Consider the following 26,115-nt stretch of genomic DNA (forward strand, 5'->3'; position numbering starts at 1 on the left):
ACTCCATGTGGTGCATCATTTATTTCCATTGACCTTTCATCGACTTAACTGAAGTATTTATTTCCATTGAACGTTTGTTCTTATGTGAGCGGGAAGTTGATGCGTTTGTGTTCGAACAGGTAATGCACGCAAGGATGTGTTTGTCACAGACAAAGCGACCAATCAGCACTCGTTGTCCTTGATGTGCATCTGAAGCTTTGATCCAACCTTGCCCCACTTTACCTCCTCCCGCCCTCCATGATTTTATTATCATTTCATGTCCCCACTCTCCCAATCTAAAGATGTGTTCCTCCTCATTTTTGTAATAATGTCGAAGCAAAGGCAGATTAGTCGCTCGTCTTTGGTGTCTCGTCTTGATTACATCAGAGGAACCGGATTTGATTTGGAAGAAGCCCCCCAACCTGCCCCCCCCCCACACCCCTGTTTCCCTTTGGACTTTGGCTGGCGTGCCGGGTTCTTGCTTTGCCACACACAGGATCATCTTGATGAATATGATCTGAAAGAGCGAGGATTAGGTGAAAGGATTATCATTTCCAATGATGAGGAATGATAAGAAACAGTAAATCCTAAAGTAGATTTAGTTCTCAAGGAAAAACCTGTTATGGAAAACAGAATAAGAGATATTAAATAGATGCACAAGGCATGACCTGTTTCCAAACTTCTGTGCATTTATTATTGTTTTCTTTTTGTCGTTCCCACTTTCTGTCAATTCTACCTCTGCAAAGTCATGACCAGAGAGGTCCTCATTTGACCTGATGTCAACAATATTAGAAAATATAAAAGTTCATTTTTAATTTTCTTGAGGAAATATATTTATATCTATTTAGAAATGGAGAATGTGTAATTGTATGTGTTCCTCATGAGAAATAAAAAAAAAGTTAAAATATTTTTGAAGGCCTTTCAGTATGACGCCGTAACGAATCAGGTGTGTGTGGAAAGCTGTTTTTAAATGTTAAGGGCAACTCATAGTTCATTTGTTAAATGTAGCTTGTTATGAAGAGATGGGGACGCGAGCGCTACACACTCCTGTACAGTAGGTGGCGGTATGCGCCATGAACGTCGCTTGCCATCCGCCAATAATTGAAAAAAGAAAGAAAGGAAAAGGCCGGAATGAACAAGAAAAGGCTGCCCCCTATCGACTCGGAGTGTTATGTCGTCATTCAGATGAGCTAGCTTTTGTTAGCTTGAAGAACGCCAACTAATACACACAAACCGCAGCAAAAGAGGTACAAAGTACATTCCGTCTGCTCAATGTAAGTCCAATTTTTATTCTTTCTTAAGCCTTTGTGAAGGAAAATGTTGTATGCTACAATATGCTGTCCATTCATGTATTTATCCACCATTTGTGTTTGTGTTGGAAGAGAAATCCATCATTTTTGTAATTTACTATTTATCAAAGGGCCAACTTTATTTGGCCACGTCAGGCTTATTGAACAGTAAATAAATACACGAGTCCCAAATGCTTTGGAAATGCTTCTGACGGACGCATGAGGTGATGCTGAGTCAAGAAGGACAGTCAACACCCAATGGACAATTGGCAACATCCGGGCATTTCTGGTCATGCAACGCTAACGGCGTCGTGTTGCTTTTGCCTGTGACGAGCGTTCAAACCAGGCAGTTTGTTGCAAGCAGTGTTGGGCACGTTACTTCCAAAATGTAACATATTTCATATTACTAGTTACTTGCTTTTGAAAGTACTGTAATAAGTTTCTTTACAATAATACCGTCTGTGTAGAGTAATGAGTTACTCAAGTTGAAGTTACTTGTAAAGTAGCATTAAGGAACTTTTCAGCCGTAATAAAATGTTTTCATAAAAAACAACAAACATTAATTTAAAACTAGTTGAATGTCACCTTTGCCATGGCCTGAGGGGTTCTGTCTCATTTTTTACTGGCACGACGCAACTTTGGCTGCTGCGTTCACACTGCAGCTCAATTCAGATTCAGATTTTATTTTTCATGCAGTATGAACAGTACAATTCCGATCTTTTCACACCCGACCTGGGCGTCTTTCGTGTGTGGATGTAAATCGGATATGTATGCGGTGCGTCTGCACTGTGAACGCTCATCCGCGCGCATCCGATTCATACGTCATCAAAAGCCAGATATGCGTCTGCCAATATATACAAAGCTGTTTTGTTCATTTGTCTTTAATTCAATCACACTTGAAACGTGAAGCATAAAGTTGACACGTGTGGCGATAGTAGAAATTCAGCCCTGCGGACGGTTCGTCACGAACGGCGATGACGCCACGTCGTCTTTGGTAGACTTCTCAATGAAACGAAACGAAGAGGTCGAGGAGTGTCCCCTCCCTCATTTCCCCCAACTGACCTCTTCGTACCTCGCTACTCTGGCGACATGAGATGAAAAAAGAAGTCCGTCGGTTTTCTGTTGCTGTTTCTCAACAGCACGTTCAAAACTGCCGCACGAGGAAAGCCGAGGATAGCAGCCAACCAGGAGCGAGCGTGAAAGCAGTCCACCAACCAGGAGCGCCGGCGTTCGCACAGTGAATTTGCATAATGTATGCAGACAAGACACATGAATGGAATTCCTAAGACGGCTGCGAAAACAGTCCACCAGTCCACCAATCTGGAGCGTGCGTTGGCATAGCTAAATTTGCATATGCCACTGATGAACCTCGCTCGCCTCAGTGGCTTGGCCGGCGGTAAAACGTTGCGGGTCGGGTTACTTCCGCACACACCGCAACGTGACCTCGTTCTGGGTGTACGTCACTCGACGTGTGCTCTTTGCGCATGCGATTCACATCGCGGGTGCGTTCACATTAGATGTGGCATTTGTTTTTGTAATGTGAACGGTACATAAAAAGATCGGATTGAACAAAAACTCCAAATCGGGCATCGCGCCCTGCAGTGTGAACGAGGATGGTAGGAACGCTGCCACACACGAAAACGACAAACGACTGCTTGATGGCATGCGTTTAAAGCTACCTTGGATGAAAGGTCAGTCAATGCGCTTGTCTTAGGAAATGAGTCTTCCTTCAGACATAACAATACCGCTTTTGTCCATATGGTGTCGCCATAATCCACATAAACTGAAAGTTCCTTAATGTTGCTTAAGTTCCTTTTTAAAACTTTTTTTTTAATATCGGGGATTCATTTAGTCAGTTATGTTTTTGAGATTTTAAAAGCAAAGTGAAACATTTGCAACCAAAGCTGGCAAAGATGACTTCAATCTACCGTTGGAAGCTTTTCTCATTTCTTTCCAATGGATTTTAGCCAACATTCGTCAGAATTCAATTGACAATTTATGAAGGCAATTGATGGGCGTCGCTTCGCTAAAATGCGTCTCAGTCGGCTGATCCGTCATCACAAGCTAACAATAGACGAGCACTGAGTCCGCATGTGCTGTACATGAAAGCTTTCTGTTTATGCTTATGTCAAAGTCAGATGACATGTTGTATTTGGATAGCAACGCCGATCTGTTTGCTATTTTATAAATGATCCGCTCGCCCGGCGTGGTAAGCGCTCTGTTTTTACACCCCTGAAAGACGGCGTGCGTATAATTTACAGGCGCAGCGTTGACGGATGCGCGGAGGCATTGTCACATTGGGAAGCTCATAAAGCAGCAGCTGCTAATGCCTCGCTGCCGGGAGGCCGCCCGTGCGCGCCGCGTGTGAAATCCAGCGTGGTTAAACACCCTTTGCCGCTCTCGGCCCGGCGGTCCCAGTGAACCGGGGCCCTCGTCACCTCGTATTCCTGACCTTGTCATCGCGCGCCGCCGGCAGCGCGCCGCGCTAACTAGGGGTCACCGGCGGGGCACGGCTCCGGAGATGGACGCTTGTTTGTGTGTGCGTATTGTATAAGTGCGCCGTGGCCGCTTCAAGGGGGACGGCGTGCCAAGAATGGTCCCGATATAGGGACGGACACTAAATCCGCTTTCTTAGTGGACCGAGACAATGTTCATCCCGCCCTTATCTGGAGTGGCGAGCCTCAAGTCTAGCCCCGCGTGTCCACGAGGGGAGGGTGACGCCGGCCGTCTTAACCCGGCCGAAAAGCCCTCACGGCTTGTGTTTATCCACGTGTCTTTGCTTTGGCGGGCGCCCCGCGTCGTGGGCCACCGTTGGGCCGAGCGGGGTCCGTTGGCCGCCGTCCCCCCCGCCTAAGCTGTGCTTTCACTGGAGGGCTTAGCGCCTTCAGCCCTCGGCCGCTTTATGAGCAGACAGCTGAGCTAATCTGCCCCCCCCCCCCGTCTCCTTCGGTCCTGTCCAATTGCGTCTTTGGACTCCTTTGGTTCTGTGACGGAAGTGCTCTTTACTGCCCCTGCGGCCCGGATTGTTCGGCGGCAAAAATGAATATCAGGCGCCATCCTTGCCGCTACCTTGACTTGCGCTTGGCCAGGACCTGTCAATCAAATCCCTATAAAGACAAAACTGTCAACTCTAACCAAATTTCAACTGGCACCCGTTCTGGACAGTTGAACAGAAATGTGCGGTTTGTTGCGGGTGCAGCATTGCAGCTGAGTTTGATGACTCGCCGTCCGTCCAAACTGTTTACACTCATTGCGTTGATGACTGTCTGCCGGTAGCTTTTATGAAATCGTAGCAAGGCTTGCCACCAAATCCTTTGGGACTTGACAGTTGGTCTTTTGGGAGCGTGTGGTGTGGGTGAAGTCATCATTTTTTTGACCTCATCATTTTCCTTCTTGCTCACGATTGGCTGCCTTCCACATCATCTCCATCTGCATTCTTTCCATCTTCCATTTGCATCCCCTTCTACCTCACCGTCTCCTCCTCCTCGTCCTCCACCTCCTTGGCGCTGCCCTCTCAGCTAAACTTAGAAGTGACAACAGTTGCGGGGTGACACCAAAGTCTAAATAAGACCAGAACAATAGCCCCCCGCCCCCGCCCCCGCCCCCGCCCCCGCCCCCGCCCCTTGCCTCATTACAGACCGCCATTGTTCTCTCCATCCACTCTCGCTCTTTTGGGGAGTTTGTTAGCTATGCTAATGCAAGCCCGTGTAGCGAGTGGGGATTTGATGGTCTTTAAGCGGACACTTGCGCGGGACAGAGCTGGCGGACGCCCGTCCTATGACTTGACTCGCGCCAAGTCCACTCCTCCAGTTTGTCCCCATATTGTGGTTTGAAAACGGACCGACACTTTATACTTCAAATTAAACTGTATTCTTATTAATATGTGCAAGCAAAAATCTTAGTGTGGAGAAAGCTGACGACTCTCGAGCCATTGGACTTGAACGTGAACAGAATGTAGCCAAAGAACAAAATATGGCCGACCCGATGACGTTTTTTGAATAAAAGTCGTTTCCAGGGCAGGAAAGCAAGTGTTCATTTTTTTTGGGCGCATACCCGGAATTGTCTTAAGGTCTCGCCTTTGTGTTTGTGAGATGGCAGGACGGTTCGGAGGCCGGTGACGGAACAGAATCTTCATGTGTGTGTGGTTTACGGTCACAGATAAAAACAATTATTTTCAAAATCCTGATGTGAACCAGGCCTTAATTACGCCTGTTTTGTCAAGTGTGACAAGTGGCGCGTGTGTGTTTTTGCCGGCACGTTGGGAGACCTTGCGGCGAGAAAAGTGCCGGCACGTAAGACAAGACGCGGCCGTTTGCGTTGGCCGCCGAGACATTCAATCAGTCGGTGGGTCTGAAAATAGCGCCGGCTCCTTTGAGCCGTCGTCCAAGAGGAATTCTCGGCTTCTCCTTGGTGTATTAATAGCGCCCGTGCATTGTTTCCTACAGCGGCAGCAGCACTCTTGCAATCAAAGGAAGTCGGCTTGCCAAGTCTACAAATATTTTCCTTTGTCCCTATGTTTAGACGGCGCTTCCGTGCGCGCACGTGTCCACTTGCTTGCCGATGGATGTCGGCTTGCTTGTTCGCGTGTCAACTCGATATCGACGGCGATGCGTCTCCTTTTTTTGTTTGTTTGCTTTTTTTGAGTGCTTGTGACTGTACCGGCAGGTTGTTGATATTTTGGTTTGCTGTTCGATGGACGACGTGCTCATTTCCAGTCATGTGGTACATAACTGTTTATATTCAGGACTCGCATGTCATGCCAAAATGGCCCCCAATTTAAAGGGCAGACTTTAAAAAAAGAGGCCAAATCAAGACCACAATTTGATAGTGCCCAGAATGTTCTCTTCTGTATTTGGAAGGTCATCTGGCGGCTGCCGCAACATCTGCATTAAGGCCCTTTTTGGAGCAACCATGCTCCTGAAAAATTAACCTTGCCAAAATTGGGGTCTGATGCTAATTTGGGCTTCTCAAAGTGCTGGTTCTGGCACCACTGAGGGATTCAGGGCTGTGGCAGAGCTGGCCATGAACCCAATTTTTTTCCCACCCACCCACTGACATGCAAAAGTGGCCCCAACTGACCCTCCTCAAAACGATCTGCCAGCACTTTTGGGTGTCCAAGCGTTGTCTCTGCTTTTGCTTCAGCGACTGTCAAAAGATGATGATGATGATGATGATGAGGATGTGATGCCGTTTTTTGTTTGAAAGCTTAGAAGACAATGTGAAAGGATTTGGGGTTGAAGGTCATGGGGTGCCACCCTAATCCGTAAATAACATGTGGGTTTGATGTGTAGGAGCTCCTCAATGCTAATAAGAGGAATGTTTGGTGAAGCGTTTTCGGAAGATTCTCAGGCCAAACCTGCAAGAATGGTTCAACGTCAACAATGTCCCAAAATGGCCGCCCCCTCTGAAAAGGCTGCAATGCCAGTTTCCCTTCTTCTGAATCATTTGGGGCTGCGCTGGCCACGAAGCCCCTTTTCACGCATCCTGCAGAGTACTTGACGTAGACCGGAGCGTACCCCTCACACGCCCACGGGCGCGCACATTCGTCATACAGTGCACGCAGGAAAACGTGAGAGAAGCGGGTAGGGAGGCCCCGCAGCCGAGTGGTGGCATCGTCGGTCACTCGGAGTCCGTCCGTGACTCACCAAGGGCACAATGGAATTAGCGGCATCCTCCGCCGTGTGACAGCTTGCTCCGGCTAAACGGTGTAATAATCGAGCCCTCCTCTGACAAACGTCCGACAGCAAATACGCACGCACGCACGCACGCACGCACGCACGCACGCACGCGCGCACCTCCCTTTTGCCCTCCCCGTACCAACTGGCAGCAATAACATTGTCTTAAGCTATAAAAAAAGATTTCTCTCCCTCCCTCGCATCCCTCCTCCCTCCATTGCGGTAATTATTGAATTAATGCAGATGGAGAGAGACATCTGCATGTTAAAGTGTTGGCCTCTCTCTTATGCGCAGCAGATGTTCGCCTGTCATTTACTCAAATTATGCTGCACGGATGCACGCAGGGAGCGAGCCAGCTCCGCAGACAAACGTACTCGCCAAGGCGACATTGTCTCACAGTCGGCGGCCACATTCATCTTGCGGCCGTTCTTCCGCTAAACAAACCTGAGATTTCGTCAGCAAGGCTTTTGAGTTTCGCATCAGCCCTTTTTAAAAATAAAAATAAAAAATTGCACTCAAACTCAGTTTACTGCAATCCGAGTGGTGTCATTTACGAAAAATTAATTTTTTTTTTTTTAAAGAAATACCTGTAACTCACTTAAACATCGAAAATATTCGCCTGCTTTTCTAACGGAATTTCGACTGATGGTTTGTCAACGGCGCCATCTACAGAGATGCGTTAGTCATGACAGTGCTGTACCTTCTTGAGTTTCACAGCCAAGACAAGCTGGTCTCGGCGAGGCCCTCTTCCACGACTACCCCTTGAAAAACATACTTGACAAATATAAACGTCGGCGGCGGCAGTACATGGTCGGATTCCGGCCGATGACTCTGAACGTCTACGGCAGCGAAAGAGTTAAGAGGCGGAGCCTGCTGGGGTGGTGTGTGACAAGTCTGCGCGTGAATATCTGAGTGAGCTTCTGGTGTTCAAAAAACGGATGAGATGTGCACAGTCTCCAAGAACAAAGTGTTGCCACCTTGTGGCCTCTACAGGCAATGACAAGCCTTTTTGGGTGAGTTTCAATGACTTGTAGATTTTCGCTCGTCGCAACACAAACAGTAGGGGTTGACTCTACTGTAAAAACCTCCCAAAAACGTAATCTAGCGTGGGCGTGCACGAAGAACCGCGATATGGTGGGGGGGGGCGGCTGTAAATACGATGACGTTGACCTGATGAAAGCTGAAGTGATGATGACGGGACAAGGCACCGTGTCCTCTTGAAGATTATCTGTTGATTATTTGAAGCCAGTTGGAGACACGGAGGGAGTCCATGTACAAGTGCGTCCCTGACCTTCTCCTTGGGATTATGTCCTAGGTTGGTTTGGCCTCGTCTCTCCGGATTACGTTTGATAAAAACATTCTTGTATTATTTTGTCGGTGCTTATTGTATTAATACTCTGCGGCGGTTTGCCCTCTAAAAGCTCGGTCCCTGTGCTGTGCCTGCTTTAAGGTAATCTTCTTCCACTTGAGCTTTTAAAATGGTTTGGGGAGGCGCTCTGTCTTTGTGTTCTTTACTCCTTCAATGTAGGTGTCCTCTCGCTTAAACGACGTCCCAAAAACGCTGGATAATTAATCAAAAATGAATATGCAGATTCTCCGTGCATTAGCGGCAAAGTAGATTCAGCTGGTAGATTTGAAAAACATCTTAAATTAGTGTATACCTCACTTTTAACGTTCGTTTCTATTCTTTAATGTGTTCCGTTGACTTAGTTTGGACCATTTGCAAATGATTTTAATCAGGAAGAAAATGTGTGTTTCATTGTTAGAAATGACAGAACAACAGACATGACATGACAGTATGAAGTGCAGGGAACAAGTCCAAGTAACTCCCCCGCAAATAAATAAATGGTGACCCGATGGCAGTATTTGTCTTCACGCGCAAAGATTTGAGGCCTCCCTGGCCGTCCCGGATGCCCTCTAGTGGCTGCCATGGGAATCAACTCAAGTGCCGAGCTCAGACATCTGCGTGGTCAACTCGACACCTGACTTGACTTCCGCTTTCCGAGCTCAGGTTTCACATGTGCAAAAAGGAAATCAAGGCTCGGGTCTCTCCAGCCGCAAGTGTCAAGACTTCCTTTTAATAACCAAGACCGTTATTATTGTATGCGTGAAAACAATCGCTAAAGGAAGTGGAGCCTTTACTGCGCTACCGCAGGATGTTCCCTTTCGGCTTGATGATGAAAACGAAGCGCTCGAGGCATCGGAGTACATTCGGAGGTGTTAGACAACGTGAGGTTTGTTCGTATTGATATTCAATAGATGATTGGTCATTTCAACTGAAGACTGGTGAACGATGTTACAATTTGCAGTCACTCAGTCCAAACATACACGCAGATCTACTAATGTACGTAGAAAAAAGCACATCTCCCGCTCGTCTCCAGTCCAGCCGGTGGAGTCGGCACGACTTCCTTCTATTCTCCAACCAAAAGCCTTTAAGCCAACAGATGCTTTCTGGTTATCATTGCCAGTTATCACTCTTAACGCTCCTCGATAAGACTTTACTTTGTGACCCAGATGTTAAGGAGTTCAATTTATCAGATGCACCGCAAGAGCAGACTGGCGGGGAGGAGGTGGGATGAGCGAGCAGTGAAAATGGCCGCTGGCTGGAGAGATGAGATGTAATATGGCTTTTTTGTTTTGTTTCTGGAGCGGCGTTAGCACAGTAAGGAGCTCAGCATCGAAAGAGGCTTTGCTATAGGCGGGCGGGAAAGATGTGCCACATTACGGCACGGCCAGAAACCTGCTTGATTAATGGGCCAGGATAATCACCTCATCAAATCACTCTCACTTATTAAATCTTGTTTAATATCGTAATGAGGGCCCTCCTGAGCTGCTTTGGTAAATTCCCTCCCCTCGCGCTACTCCTCGTCTCTGCCCGGCCTTTCCCATTGAACAGGAAGAAGGTGATGCCAAGCCATTCTATTCAACGGGGTTCTCATCTCTGCTTTACCTTTCGCTCCACTCCGATACCCACAAGGAATCGCACTCGCACCCTCTCTCACACACGCACGCAATGTTGCTTCTGTCCCAGGCAGTCTTGTTTATCGTAGCGCAACAAGGGCTCGAAGTGCTTCAAGCCTGAGTGTGTTTATTTAATCTCTTATTTATGATAGATGATGCGCAAGATTGTATCATCATAAATCAGAGTGTGTGCGGGTCAAGACCTTTTTGAAGAGTGATCCCACTTCCCAAGGCTTTGGTTCACTGGACTTTATGGAAACACTTGAGGTGAAGCAATATCCAAGCTGTCTCCTTGCGGATGATTTGTGCAGTCGATCCGTAGTGTCCCAACGTCGCTGTTACTTCTTTTCCTTGACTTGACCTTCAGCACAAATTGTGTTACCAGATGATCAGCCTCAGAAGAAAGCAGCACAGCATTGTCAAATTTATTGTCTCATTCCATTCGTCACGGTCAACAGCTGAGACTGGCCATTGCCTTTCAAGAGGTACAAGAACGGTTCTTGTGCCCTACAGTACCACCTGGGACAAAATCTGTGTTGGTGGAGTTCACTGAGGCTGGCTCAAACATTTGGTTTGTATTTACCCCAAACATTCATTGATGCAGTTTCTTCCGGTAATGTTCTGGCTTAGAAGGGCACTGGGACCAAGATAAGGTTGGACAGGAGGTGGAATACACCCTGAACTGGTCACCAGCGAATCACGTTTTAGGGCTGTTTGCAGGTCTGTCTTTTTCCCAGAGCACATTTGATGGATTTTTGGGCTGCCGTCCATCCATACTGCCATCATCCCATCCAGCTCGTCCACATGGTCAACATGCCATCGTACGCTGATGGTGCATGATGCTTTTTAAGATGGGGGTTGTCTGCAGGCCAATCAAGTACTTCCACACCAAGCTTTAAGGACCTCACTGTGCAGACATGTTGGAATAAATCAAGGTTTTCACAATGTCAGATGCATACAACTACCCCAAATCCATGGGTACTAATGGGTTTACGATATCTTCTGAGAGATGAATTGGCAAAGGAGCCCCCAGTAGGTACCACCATCTAGCAAACCCGCCCTACGGCTGAAGTCAAGCCTTTGTCCTCCCTGAAGACTGGCACTCAATGGCAACAAATGGCTCAAGGTGACCACTGCAGGGTTGAGAGAGAGGCTACGGCCGCATCTTGCCCCCCACCCACCACCGAGTGCCTCCCATTTTTGTTGCTTTTATCCGTGAGCAGCTGTCGTGTACCTGGACCTCATGAGTGGCGCCTGTGCCGGGTATCTTGGCAGGCCGGCTCCCCCGAGGCTTTGGATACCAGCGTGAATCAATTCTTAAAGATGACTGTCTGCATGCCGTGTCACATGGACGAGCCCTGAGTGAAGGGCTTAAGGGGCTCTGGAGCTGGAATGCTCTTTGATGGAACTGGCCGGAGAATGAGGAGGGAGGGGAGGAAAGGAAAATACAGGGGGAGGAGATGGTCCTATTGTTGTACCAAGGAATGCCCTTGGTGGAGATAACGGGGGTATTGTTTGTATGCCCGTGAACTCTTTTCGGACTTGGGGTATTACAGATGATCTCGCGGCCAAGCTGACCACCATCTTGGTGTCTTGGCTATTCTTGTCCAGACGGACACGTTTCTCGTTGCAGTTAACTCGTGATGAAAACATCCTGAGATGCAGCAAGTGCGAGAAGCTTAGCACCGAGGCGAGAAGACCGGCCAGTTGTCATGCGCCTGAGAGGAGACGCTGTCACAATACCCGGAGAACCAAATTGGCTGCGCAGGAAATGGTTGGCCTACCTGGTGTCTGCTGAGGAACCCGAGACAGTGAAGATCATAAAAGATGACAAAAACACCGACTGACAGCACAAAGCTAACCTCCCTCACACATTGTGTTTCCCCCCCCCCCTTTTCTTTCTTCTCATATCATTTTTGAAAGAAAAAAAAAGCCCCCTCCTGAATCACCCCCTCCACTTTTCCACCCCTCCTTGGGGAAGACAAGTTTATTAATAGTTGGCTGCTTGGGGCGATCTGGATGAGAAGGTTAAGAATGAGTGGAGTTAGCGGCGAGGGCCCGGCAGCCACAGCGACGGCAGTAGCCGTGTTTTTTTTTTGGGGGGTGGGGGGGAGGAGCCTGACGCTCATCCCGCGTCTGTATCCATTTCATGACAAATGAAATACCACAAGCCCCGGCCAGAAACAATGGCTGGTTCGGCTGGCTGGAGGCCCTGTGGGGGGAGTGGCGGTGGGAGGGGGGCGTAAGACTGGCTTCCAGCCCCTGCAGCTGTCCCGGTTGTCACTCCTTGTCTTAAGGCTCACTCCTGGCTCAACGCTCCAGCCCGCGGATCAGGGGGATGTGTGTCGGCACAAGTGTTTGTGTGGGCGCGTCCGCGAGTCCCCAAGAGATGCGGCGAGGCGATTCTCTGCACTTAGCAGCATCTGAAAAACGGCCCCAGACACAAAAGGCACGTTGAACGCTGTTAAGACCCCTCGGTTGACTCCAGGCATGAGGTCACCCGCCTTGCTTTAGAAGCCTTTGTCCCGCCGCCTGATTGGCAGCAGGGCTGGCATGTCAACGACAATTGCGACTTGCAGAGAGACGCGGACGGCCGATATGTCGCCAATAAAAAAAATATTCATGACTGAGGTTCATTTCCTGCCGTACACGTAATCGTTTGCACATGCTTGCTTAAGTTGTGGGCGGCGCCTTCATTCTGGGTCTGCTTGGGCCTCAATTCATCTTAAATGATTTTGCCCTTTCAAGTGTGCTATTTTTGTTTAGAAGGTAGAATTAGCTGATTGATTTGAAAGATCACAATTTCTCAAGCTATTTCATCAACAATTTATCACAGAAATTGTCGTCCAAATTTTGGGGACTTTTGAGACTTAGTCATGGTTGAGTAAATATATAATATATATTGAGCCAAGTTGACGGGAATTCTGGTGACACTGCAGGCAAATCTAGAACAGAATGTAGTTTGCAAGAAATGAGAAAATAGAAAGTTACAAATCGGTTTCATATCAAAGCTAATCAGCGCGTATTTGAAGGCCAAAACATCAGGACATAAATGCAAGTTGCATACCAACACAGGACCATCCGAGCCGGGTAACAGTTCCCAACTTCATCCTATGAGTGATCAAGTCTGCCACTCTTTTAATCTGTTCTGCATAACAGGTGGTCAACTTGAATACTCTGCTGGCCTTTGTGTGTGTGTGTGTGCATGCGTGTGCGTGTGCGTGTGTGTGTGTGTGGACTGCGGAGGGGGTGAAGGAGAAGGACAAATCTCTTCCTGTCTCCCATTTTCACCCCCTTATGTCTCCGAGATTAGCCTTCGCTCAAATGCCTCCTGTTCATCTAAGTAATTAAAACATTAGAATTATGGGATTATGAACTGCTTTGGAATTAATCCAGTCCTCAATGCTCCGAGCACCTTGCCAAATGGGTCAAAAGGAAATATAATGGGCCTCTGTGATTTGTGATTGGGGGATCTGGAAGAGGCAAAGAATGCCAATAATGGCTATTAAAAGCGAGAGTGTCCTGGAGGGAGCCATGGAAAGGGAGACACAAATCCCAGACCATCTTTGCCCCGAGTGCCATCTGCCTTGGAGCCACTAGACTCGGCTTTTCGTGCAGAGGAAGCCAAGTGAGTTTCGCTTTCTATCTGAAGTGACTCGCTTTGAGATGCGCAACCTGTTTTTCCCGCACACTATTCATATACAAGATGAACGTGTTTGCAGGTGTTCGCCCCTGAGGGGATGCGGTGCGTCTTTCAAGGCCGCGCTGGACCCTCGCGCCGTTGTCCACCAGACAAAGACAAAACCCTCAGCGATGCTCACTTGTAGGCCTTGACGTTTCCACCTGGGGGTTTATGACGTTCTGGGAAAGTGTGCAAGCGTGTGTGTGTGTTGATGAACGCATTTTTGTCGGTGCGGCTCGCAAACAAGAGGTCCAAGTCGACACAGTGACAGTTCCTCGCCGAGCGACAGAGGGGCCCTGCCAGCCAACAACGGAGGCTTTGTCGCGCTGCTCCTCTTGGCTTGTTACGCACTTCCTTCCTTCCCTCGCTCTCGCTCGCCCTCTTTCTCTCCCCGGTTTTTAGCGAGTCCAATTCTTGTCTGAAGTCTTAATTTGGGGCGCTGGCCAGTGGGGAGATGGAAGAGAGGCAAGGGGACGGTGGGGGTCGTAGCGGCCAAAGCGGAGAGGAGGCGCGGGGTGCGGATGGCTGCAGACGGACGGCCCTTTGTTCCTCCTTTCCCAGGCTCCTCTCTTGAGCCTCCGAGGCTCCAGTTGCGTTGGAGCCTTCCAGTCCCTGACACAGAAAGACTGAGCGAGCGAGAGCGAGCGAGAGAGAGAGAGAGAGAGGGAAAAGGGGGCAGCATGATCTGTCCAACTGGAATCTTTCAATTGCGGCAAACAAATACACACCCGCGGGAGAAGTGAGCACGCAAAAGAAAGAACGAGGCGGGAATAGAAGAAAGACGAGGACGTTGTCGATCATCGTCAGTTGCGCACGCTGACCACTAGGTGTCCACTGCTGCCGGCCCACACTTAATCCCACACGGTGCCAGCGGCTCAGCAGAAGGACGCCAGCGTGGCTTCTTTCGCATCCGCATCACAGAGGAGATGCCCGCTCGCGGGTTACGGCAAACGGGGCTTGTTTTTCGTCACCAATTTAGGACGACCAACTTTTCGGTCTTGAAATCCTTCCTGTGGAGCGGCGGGCAGGGTCAAGAAAACCGGCTGCAAATGAAGCCGACATGCTTTTTTATTTGTGAGGCAAAGTGGGCCCCTCGCATGCTTGTCCAAGCTGAAACAGTTTGATGTGCGCTAACAGTGCTAACTGCTTTACCGCCATGATGTTTTCTTCTGGCCTGCACTCAAATTGAATGAATAGGCGGGTATAAGTGCTAAGGAGCATCTCGAGGGTTAGTGTTGGATGAGGGATCTCGAACTCGGCTTATGTGGGGGTCACTGAAGGTCGTCAAGTATAAAAAAGAAAAAGCACAACTAATCCAATCTTCTCAATCTTAACAGTTCAGAACATGAACTAGATTGGTGAGCCGATCCTCTTTCTCATCTTTATGCTACTTTGCATGTCTCGCTGAGTCGTGACGTCGGATTACTTGAGCACCAAAACGTTCTCGGTGCTAAAAGAATAATAATAATACATTTAAAAAAAAAAGTCCGCCACCAAGCGTCTGACGGGATGTTTTTTGTCACCTCAGAATTACGTTTTTTTCTAAGTGCTGTCATCAAGTGATTAAGAAAATGATGAGCACAACTGGAAATATACAAAAGCTAAAGGTCGCTTAATGAGTCAAAAATGCGATGAATCATCACGAAAATTCACATGCGCACTCACGTCAACTTCAATCTCTGAAAATATCAAAACAATTGTTACAGTATTTTGGAATTTTTGGGCATGAAACCTTTTGCCCACCATTCAGTGCACTCATAAGTTCACGTACCACAAGCCAGGGTTTGTCAACTTTCAAGCGCAACTGTATATATTGCGCTTTATAAATATGCCTTATAATGCAGAGTAGTGCTGTCACTATCGAATATTTTTAGAATTGATTATTCAATCGGATTCATTAAAATTTTGCATTGAAGTGTATTTACAAAAGCGTTCCCCCCCCCGATTACTTTTTTATTAAGCAGAGATTGGTGTTTATTTTGTACTTTGTATTTGTATCGTGATAAAACAAAACAAAAACGGGGGATTGATGTTATCGGTTCGGTCGTTGTTTAAAAAACTGATGTTTGTAAATATCTTATTTTGATTGAACACAGAAGATAATCAGTCTCCTTTCATCAAGGACTACAGAAATCCGTGAACAATTACTGTTGTTTGAATTTGCGTCGCTGTTCGCCTGCTAATCAAATTTCGAATTGCAGCAAAACTCGCGTGCGGCAATCGGCCGCTCGTTCTGCGACAGTTTAGCCACGTTTGGCGTCATCGCTTGCTGTGTGGCGGGCCGTCAAGTCGGGGCATCGCTGCTCGGATAAGCTTACTCAAAGGAAGCTACCACCGCTACGACGACTGTCACAATATTTCGTAGTCGCTCTACCATATTTCACAAGCGTTGAGTCACGTGTTGCGAAGGACGCGCTATGGAAAAATACAGCTGAGACGCGGCACAGGCACTCGGCGCCGAATCGAAAATGTTCTTGAACCTGAGCATGTGATAAGTGAGCGCGGGGCGGGCGGGCGGGCGGGCGGGCGCCTGTGTGGGACTCCGAGAGGGACCTTGGGGACCGTGTCAACGTTTTCTGTGCCGGAGCAGGGACAAACATTGGGCAAACATTGGGAAAGGCTGGCAGCCTTTTGAGATAGTCGGCTGTTGATCTAAGACCGAGAAGCTAACGTCCGCTATCTCCCGTCCGATACAGCAGCCAAGGTCTTGCTGACACGCAGTCGCACAACAAACACGGATACCTGAAGACAATGACCTTTGAACCACCCCGAGGTGGAGCAAAACAGGAAGCGGCGAAAGTGACTCCGGCGACGTGGTCCCTGCGGGCCAAGAAATGAGTCGGGTGGAATAATTGTTAGTACACGGCTAATAAAACACACACACACACACACGTGCGCACACATTGTCCAGGCGTGAGTAGCACAGATGTGCGTGTGTGTGTGCGCGTGTGTGTGCGCGCGCGCGTGTGCGTGCGAGGCAAGAGAGGGAGTCTTCAGATGTAGCGACAGATGGTATTTGATTACAGAGCAGACGGTGGGTGTTGTACAAAGATGCTGTCTCAGCCGAGCTAAGGAGCCGCGTTCGCCTCCGGTGAAGGCGAGCGAGCGGAGGGGCGGCAGGTGGAGGACAAGAGGGAAAAGGGAAGAAAAGGAAAGACTCAAAGCACAGACACACAAAAGAAGCTACTCCAAAAATGAGCATCAAAGCAACAAAAAAAGAAAAGAGAAAGAAAAAGCGGTCGGACAAGAACAAAAGGAAGGAAAAGGAGAGAAAAGCGGGCAGGCGAGCTGGAAAGTACGATGAGGTCATCATCGTGACTAAAATGGGAAATGATGCACACAAATAGGAGATAGCTTGGAAATGACAGCTTGTCTTCCATTTCACACATTTTTAACGGCATAAACCTTCAAAACACCTGAAATACGAATATTTTTTAACACCTTATTTATTTACAAGAGGCGATTAGAAATAAGTGAAGTGACATCGACCGGATTTTGTAAAGTCAACATTGTTGAGACAATTCTTGCTTTAATGGATTGCGCAAGTGTGTGTATAATAAATAACCATTTTTTAATTCTTCTTATTCTTATTATTGTGTATGCCTTGTGATGAATTTAGCCGACCCAATCTGGCCTCCATTTGTTGACAATGTAACCATAAATAGTTGAAATCAGCCAAACAGTCAAAAGGCTTGGGAGAGTAACTTGCAATAATATGATCTTGATATTTTGACAACCTTATCACAAACGTTAGTGATTATACAAGAATTCATGAGTGAGTGAAATACGCAGCACATTTTTATGGATGCATTCTTGTGATCTCGCGTGTACGTACGTAGAATATGAAAAGAAAAAGGACAACCAAGGCATCACTTTCTCCTTTTTATTTCCATTTTTTATTCATTTTTCACAAGCTTGCATATATACTGCACATACATTCAGTTCAGAGAGGGCGAAGGCACGAAAGGCAATTTGACTACTGGTTGTGTTTGGGCCGGGACAAAAGCAATTACGTGAGGAAAAAGGAAGAAGAATTTCTCAGGAGAAAACACAAAACAGCTTGAAAGTCGTTTGAGCGCCTCAGCCTGCACAAAAGGACAAAAGCAACAAATTCAAAATGTCCGTTTAGCTGCCATGACCCTTACCATTTTTTTTTTTTTTAGAATTGACTTTCAGGTAGCATTTATTTCCCAAAAGTTGGATTTACTTCATGAAATGCAGTACAGCCTTCCCTGCTTGAAAAAGAAAGCAATGTTGAATAAATTAGGATAAATTAAAGCAATAAATTACACACAATCTGCAGGACAAAATGGACACCAAGAACAGAAACAAACAAAAACAAGCAGCCATGAAGTCGCATGAGTTGAACTTGACAGCACGTTTGTCTTAAAAAAAAACAAGAGAAAGAAAATCAACACCACCGCTCCTATTGGAATTACTGCACTAGTATCATCATCATCATCATCATCATCATCATCATCATCATCATCATGTCATACAAAACAAAAACACTATTTACAAAACATATTGCTCACTTCTACAAAGGCAGTTTTCAAGTCATGGATATTTACAAAAGAAATTCCACTCATAATCACAATCAGAAAAAGATGAACAAGTGAAAGCAAAAGAAAAAAAAATCCCTCCAAACAGGTCAGCGAACGGATCAGAGGAAAAGATGGCGACACGCACGCACGTCGCACGTTGCACGTTGCACGCACGGCGCCGAGGCTTAATGAGAGTCATTTACATGTCAGGGTGGCAGTCCCAGGGCTGGGGGAGGGGGAGGGGGAGGGGGAAGGGGAGGGGGCCGGCGCGTTGAGAATTGTGTCACTAACTGGTTCACAGGTTCTCATAATCGGCCTTTTCTCTTGCACGCACGCACACACGCGCACGCACACACACACAAAGCACTCTGAAAATTCCACCGAAACACAACAAGTTTTCAGCGACTGTTTGAACCCGCCAGGGAAAAAAACCCATCTGTTGTGTACAAGGTGTGACACGGGTGGTCCTCGTATTGACGAGCGCCCCGTTGTTTTCCACGCCTTACGGAACCTGCAAACTCTCTTCGGGCTTCGGTTGGAAAAAGCGGATGCTGGTGCAACCGGAGGCCGACGGGCCCCCAGTTAAAGGCGCGGAACCCTTTTTTTTCCCTTTTTCTCTCTCTCTCTGAACGTGACGCCATTTGATTGACCATAGAAAACTGAACAGCTATTGTTTGTATTTATAGTAGCAAGAACAATATTTTTTAGTTGCTTTTATTTTTCCGGATCCGGAGAAAACAACAAGCATTATTTATTTGGAAAAAAGAAAGTGTTGGGCAAACCAAATCACAAAACGATTGCTCCTAATCTACAAACAAGTCACTTAACAGAATTGAACAAAGTCGTCACGAAAAGTAACTTGCGTTGCCAAACATTTGCCACGAAAGTATTTATATTTCCCCATAAATCCATACTGTACAATTCTTTAGAAAAAGATGAAATATGTCATTTAATAACGTCATGATCCCCAAAAAGAAAGAAAGTTGTGCATCTCGAATGTATCTTTTGAGTCGCGAGGGCTGCTTTGAATGAAAGGAAGCGCGAGGGCGTGGATCCATTTGGAGACGAGGATCCTTTCTGCTTTTGTTCGGGGCAATTTCGGCCGGCGCTTTGAGACGTTCGGGCCGAGTGAGAAAATGGTCCGACGCGCTCTCTCAGGGCCGCCGATCTTAAGAACGCCGCCGCCGTCTGCGCAGATAATGAAGGGAGTTGCTCTCGCTCTTTCTCTGCCTCCTTTTGTCAGCCGCTTTGTGTGGCGGGCAAAAGTCGGCAGGTTAAGCGACCTGAACCCTTTTCATCTTTTGTCATCCCCTGCGGACGCACCGCGAGCAAACGCTGCACAAACGCGATGTCTGTGATGTGCAGAGTCGAGCACAGGTTTTATTGAAAAAAAAAAAAAACCCAAAACAAACTTCACTGGCTGCCCAAGCAGGTCCAACTTCCCGTAAGCGCGAGGCCAACGTCGGCAATCAAAATCGGAAGAAAGTCTTTTCCCAAAAATGTTCACGACAACAATCGGCAATCGAGGAAAATGAGGAATCGTCTCAATATCACATACCGTGTGAATAGAAAGTTACAAAACCATAAAGGATAAGAAAGTCAAGAGCTTTATGGGCTCATTTCACTTTTTTTTCTCCCCCCTGTTTTAGTGTCCTAAAAAAAATTAAAATGACTAACATTGTTCATTTGTAAAGTTATGGTTAAAGACTTCCAGGGTAAAAAAAAAGAAGAGGGAAATAATCTTTTGCTGTCAGTATTGTATAAAAAGACTGTGAAACCTTTTCCAAACCTAATAAAACATTTCATCCAACTGCTCGCCGTACGTCCACCAGAAGGCCGACAAAAGGCGCAATGACACAAATGCTATTTAAAAAAAAAAAAGAAGAAGAAAAAAGAGCCCCCAAAATGCACATTTCTACATGCAATTTATTTATTTTTTAAATAGCATCTTTATGAACCGTTCATTGAGTCCGTTTTTTTTTCATTTCAACATTTGACGACTGAAGTGACGGTCAACGTTTGAATCTCTGAACGCGTACGCAAGCTTTCAAACAAAGTGCTTTCTTTCTGAATGAATCTTTTTTGAAACTACCTGTGCTGACGGCGAACATTTGTCTCTTCATGTTTTCCGCAGCGCGGGGTGCGGAGCGGGAGTTTTTGGGGTGCGTGGGGCCCCTCGCGCCTTTTGTCTCCTGCGTCTCGCCGTGGGCCAGCGCGCTCACCTCCGACCTCGTATTGTTCCCTCCCCCGGGGAGCCGGATCGCATAAATGCAGGTGAGCGTCGGGGAAGGGGGGCGGGATTCTTAATGACCCCCCTGTTTGTGGAGGCTCTTCAAATGTCCATTGTATCGGTGACACTCTGCTTGCCGATCATTCAAGTATCAGCTGCTATTCGCGCCACTTCATCGCAAGCCATTTACAAGAAAACATCAAAATCCCGGCGTACAAAAAGGCTGACTTTTGCGCTGCTTGGTGAAAAATAGTGCTCGTATATAAAATGACCTCACTTGTGTAAAGCGAGCAAGCGAAAAACCCAATGTTCAGCCATGTAAAAGTTGCCATCAATTAGATGAGTGGCACCCCCCCCCCCCCCAAAAAAAAAAATAAGTCTGCTTCATCAGCATCTCACCGGCCAGCGCAGGAAACTCGACAAGACAAAATCAACGTATGTTGCCTCAGGCTAAAATCCCCAATGAAGCAAATTCAAAAGACAAGATTTCAAGTGACGGACACAAGAATCGGGATATTCCACAATCTAAACGCTTTTCCATTGCTCTTAATAGGAATAATTTATTCTTTTTTTGTGCCTTTTTTTCCGAGGGGGACAAACACATCTTCAAGTGCCAACCTTCAGCAAGCGGTGGTGACAAATAATGAAATCATCATACACAACAGAAATAATTCAAAATCATGATAATAATAATAATAATATTAATAATAATAATGTACACCCGCTAAACACAACGCCCTCCGTGCAGGGAAAAATAACACTTCAAAACGGGGTTCAGAGGTCAGCATCTATTTGAAGGAGGTCCAGACTGGCACCACTAAGTCCAGTCAAGCTCCTCGCTCGTCCTGCTCTTTGCGCCGAATGGTCTGTTGGGGGCACTTCATTGGATGGGACCCCAAATGGACCGACCGTCATTCCCAATCTGGTCCCTTCGTTGCCACGCGTCCATTAGCGTCGGTCGGACAGCAGGCGAACCAAAAGAAATGCGGAGGAGGAGTCACGCGGTCCCAAATCAGCCCGAAGTCTTTCGAATGCTCAGTTCATCGCCGGGAAAAAGGAAAGCAACAACGGCCGTTATCGTCTTCCGGAGAAAAGCAACACACCAGCGAGAAGAAACAGCGAGGCTTCAAACGGGGAATGCTACGTCATCATTTTCATACAAAAGGAAACAAAAGCTGAGAGAATCATGTTGAAGGGAAGGTGGAGAAGGTGGAGAAGGTGCTTTTACTCGTGCAGGAGCTCCTGGAGGCAGTTGGGCGACTTGAAGACGTCGGGCACTTCGCTGTCCAGCTTGCAGATCACCTTGTAGATGGCCTTCTTCCACGAGGGGTCCACGTCTTTGCCCGCCACGATGGCGTTGAAGAACTCCCGCAGCGTGATCTCCGCCACCTCCAGGAAGCGATCGGGAACCTGCAAGGATTCACGGCCGTCAATACACGTCTGCGCAACGGACCGACGCCCGTCGCGGGACTTTGGGCTGAGATTTCAATTGCGCGCAAATCTTTCCAGCTGAGTTGGATTTCACCGTCTCCAAACGTTTCAATCAACGTGTCCGACCGTTTGGTGACTTTTTGCGCAACTGGGATCCAACCAGGAGCTGTATAACCGAGCATATGGCGTTCCGCAAGGTTCCGTTCTGAGGCCTCTACTGTTTCCATCTGCTGCCTGGGTTGATACGCGTGTTGGGAGTCTGGCAGGTTTGCAATTGTCGGCCAGCACAACTATCTTATCTCGCAAAACTAAAGAAACACGTCCTTCAGCTGCATGCAGATTGAAAAACACAACACTTTTGGAATTGAAGGTGAAGCGTGCCGGATTCCATGAAAAGGCTGCTCTCTCTTTGGTAAACGTTATCTATCCTAATGTCCTGAATTTGGAACCCCCAAAAATCATATATTATTTTTCAAAAAAGAAGAGAAACTGATGTTGTTCAGTACCAACAGAGTAAAGAACCACTCTTCTAATTGGACCAGGAATTGTCTTTTTCTGTTTGCTTTTTGAAAAATGATGTCATTGTGGATTTGAAGAGGAACCCCCCCCCCCCCCCCCTCCACACTTCATATGTCCTGCAACAACTACTGTTGTGATTTGTCATCGTATTGCTCAAAAGGAAAGTGAATGTATTTGATAGTTCAGCCATCTTACTGGATTGTGTCTGTGGTCCCTGCTTTATGGCACCCGATGCCGATACGATAGGTCGCCGTATGATAAAAGCATAAATCTCGACTTCCTTAAAAGCTCATCGAAGCTTCCACCTGAGAAAAGCCACTTCTTGTCAACTTTCTCACAACGCCCACTTCCCTCCACACGCTGACATCTTTATAGGTCTTGCTGTAAAAAGAAAAAAAAGGAAAGAAAATACGACCTGTGACCCCAAAGGTGATAAAAGGACCTGCGTACATTCGCTATTGAAGGAGAAGTTGCAGATGCTCGTAAAAGTAGAAGTGACTCAACTTGTGGCTCTGAAGTGGATTGTACAAAAATGGCGTTCCTCTTTTTTAAACTTGCACAGTACCGGTAATGAGGTGTTTTGTTTGCTTGCTTGTTTTTGTAGCGGTCACGATGTCGAGAACCTTTTTGTCAGTCAATCGCAACTGAACAGTTGGCAGGCTTCGGAGCTCCTTAGGACGGCGCTCGCTCCCCAGCGTTGGCGTGGGAAACAAAAGATTGCTCAAGTCACAAGCAAGCCCCAACCATAAACGGTGGTCGTCGCTACGATTCAGTGGCGAGAAGTCAAAAGTGGCTTTCACGACTGCAACTGTTCGCTAAATGTTTGCCTGCCGCCGCGAATTTGAACGAGCCGTAAATCCTCCGAAGGTGCTCAAAGATGGACGCAGCCCGGAAGCATACCTGAAAAATCAACTTGGTATTTGTACTTTGGCAATATACGTCTCTCGTTCAAAAACACGCACACACACGCGCGCAAGCGAGCTGTGACCAAACAAGCCGAGAGGTGCGAGTGTGACGGCGGCGCCGGCAAAAGAGGAAGCACTAAATGCTGTTTTGGGGAGCGGGAGCCCCGGCCGGGCCCTTCCGCGCCCCTGACAGCGGCGCTCAGCCACACCACGCCTGGCAAGCCTCCGTCACACCTTCCTGCCAGCCAACACGCTGTCACATGCGCCCGCACAAGCGCACACACCTCCTTGTGCCAAGGAGATGACACTTCCTGTACGGCGATAGAGGCCACATATTGCGCGCGCGCACACACCCTCGCCACACTTTGGCTCCGTCTCCTTCCTCCCGACCGGAGCGTCAGGGCGACGCAGCCTTCAGGGGTCACCTGCTCGGAGAATGCTGACTGTCTCCGCGGCTCGCCTCGCTTAGCCGCCCCCCACGCACACACGCGCACACACGCACGCACACGCACAAGCCGTGGTGGGACATATCCAAGTACAAGCACTTCATTCTTATTATAGTTGTCCAAACAATTGTATCTTTTAAAATAAACCAAAAAGGGAAGAAACAATGGTGGCCTGATCTTTTTTCCTTTAGCTTTATCTCGTCCTTATTTTTCAAAATAGGCTCCTTACTTTTGAAAGCTCGATGTCGCGTCAATTTCCGTTTAGATCTTCAACATTTGAACGCAGCTATGGAGCAACGCGAACCGAGGAATATTAATGACGTCGACAAGACATTTCTGGGGACAAGAAGGATTGGTGGCGAATGTGACGTCTTGTGCCAGCCTCAAAACTGCCCGCTTCCGCCATTCGCAATTTCTGTCTCATCTGGAAAAACACATACCGGTAAGGTTCTTTTTCAGTTGTTATAATTAGCTCGTGTAACATTTTTTTTCTTACTTGGTTCACAATGTTAGCAAAGCTACGGGAACACATTGTGTTGATAGCATGAATGTCATTAGCAAGCGCAACAACATGCTACGTTTAACGTGATGGTATTTTTTTGTTACTCAGTGGACATTGTTAGCAAAGCTACGGGAAAACGTTGTGGTAGCATGAATGTCATTAGCTAGCTCAACAACATGCTACGTTTAACGTGATTTTTTTGGTTTCGTTACTCAGCTGACAATGTTAGCAAAGCGACAAAAGCACGTTCTTTTGATTTGTATGAATGTCATTAGCTAGCTCAACAACATGCTACGTTTAACGTGATGGTATTTTTTTGTTACTCAGTGGACATTGTTAGCAAAGCTACGGGAAAACGTTGTGGTAGCATGAGTGTCATTAGCTAGCTCAACAACATGCTACGTTTAACGTGATTTTTTTGTTTCGTTACTCAGCTGACAATGTTAGCAAAGCGACAAAAGCACGTTCTTTTGATTTGTATGAGTGTCATTAGCTAGCTCAACAACATGCTACATGTAACAAGATTTTATTTTGTTTTGTTACTCGTTTGGCAATGTTAGCAAAGCTACAATAAGACTTCTTTTGATAGTATGACTGTTCAACAACATGATACATGTAACGCGATTTCAAAAAAATTTTCTCTGTATGAACACTTTGCAAGTTATTAACGAGGGAATTGGGGAAATATTTTGAGTGTATAGAAGCATTTTTTGTTCATCGTGGAAAGTTATTAATACTGCTTATGAAATGGCTACAAAATTCATTTTGACTTTTGTGCTTGAATACATCATTTTTTTACTTTTACTTACAGGAATTGAATCAGTTCTACTTTTACCAGAGTCTTTTTTGTGTGTCTGCTTTGTTGCACACGCATCTGCACGTCAGCGTGTGAGCGCGTTCGCCACCTCTGCACGCAATATGACAGAATAGCTTGCAGTGGCCCTGCTCCTGCGCCGTCCTGCAGATACTCATCACCAGTGTCAGGACACAGCAAGGTTAGTGGCCATTGTAACAAACACACACCCCCGCACACACACACACACTTTAGCAGTCATGCCTGTTCGCACACAACACACATGGGACGACAATCTGCCCCCCTCCCCCCCCTGCACCCCCTCCAAGTGATGAATGGAGGCTACGAAGCCCGTTAGCCTGAGCTTGTGTACAGAATGTACGCAGCAGTGTGAAAGGTGAGTTGTGAATAAGAAGCCCCTCCCCCTGTACCAAAAATCCCAACGTAGCAGCTTGTTTTGGTGGCATTGGTCACGACGACCCTGCGCCGGGAGTGCCGCATTACTAAGAATATTCCCGCATGGAATTTCTCCTGACGTTTTGACTATAAAAGGACAGCAAAACGCTGACTACAAGGAGAATGCAATGTCAAGGAGAAAAGGGTATTGGTATTTTAGATCCTCTTGACGAAGGGAGGTGGCAGCGTGGGGGGGGGGGGGGGGTCATGGCGATGGCGGGGGACCAAGGGGCTGCAAAGAGTCTGAGGACCGAAGGACCGGCGTGGCAGAACAGTTATTTATTTCCAGTTTATTTGTTTTTGTTTATGCCCCAATCATCGACCTCTCAAAGTGTGTCTGCTGCAACCTTTTTAAAACTGAGAGCGACTTCTTGCCTACTGATTAATAAGAAGGCTTACCTCTTTGATGCACACTTATGAAGTGACACATTTTCTCAAATGACCGCCAATTATAACGTAATAATCATCATTCGTTCATTCATTTAACAAACAGATACATGTCAATACGCTGCACTTTATTTCGATAACTCTGCAAGTGTTTCCATTTTCGAATGACCGCTTCGACAGCATTACTAAGAAATCACAATGTTTGGCGAGCTCGTTTTAAAACAAGACTATGTTGGTGACTCCTGGTCTACTGGTTCCCAAGTGCAAGGTTTTCCTGGAAAATGGACTCTTTGACAAGGTTAACTCTGGACGAAGG

The 26,115-nt window shown here is 47.1% G+C and overlaps 1 protein-coding gene across 2 annotated transcripts in view; it reads right to left on the bottom strand.

Moving 5' to 3' along the window:
- Positions 1 to 17,455: 17,455 nt before the first annotated feature.
- The window catches only part of LOC147159025 (prospero homeobox protein 1-like), a 35,170-nt gene continuing 26,510 nt past the window's right edge, over positions 17,456 to 26,115 (bottom strand). For both annotated transcript variants that reach the window (XM_086060953.1, XM_086060954.1), the window contains exon 5: positions 17,456 to 21,770. In XM_086060953.1, the coding sequence (XP_085917079.1) occupies positions 21,585 to 21,770 (186 nt within the window). In that variant the 3' untranslated portion in view covers positions 17,456 to 21,584. The remainder of the gene's footprint in view (positions 21,771 to 26,115) is intronic.

Source organism: Leptonotus elevatus, chromosome 18 (genome assembly GCF_054856555.1).
Source record: "Leptonotus elevatus isolate MCC_2025b chromosome 18, RoL_Lele_1.0, whole genome shotgun sequence".
Classification (NCBI taxonomy): domain Eukaryota; kingdom Metazoa; phylum Chordata; class Actinopteri; order Syngnathiformes; family Syngnathidae; genus Leptonotus; species Leptonotus elevatus.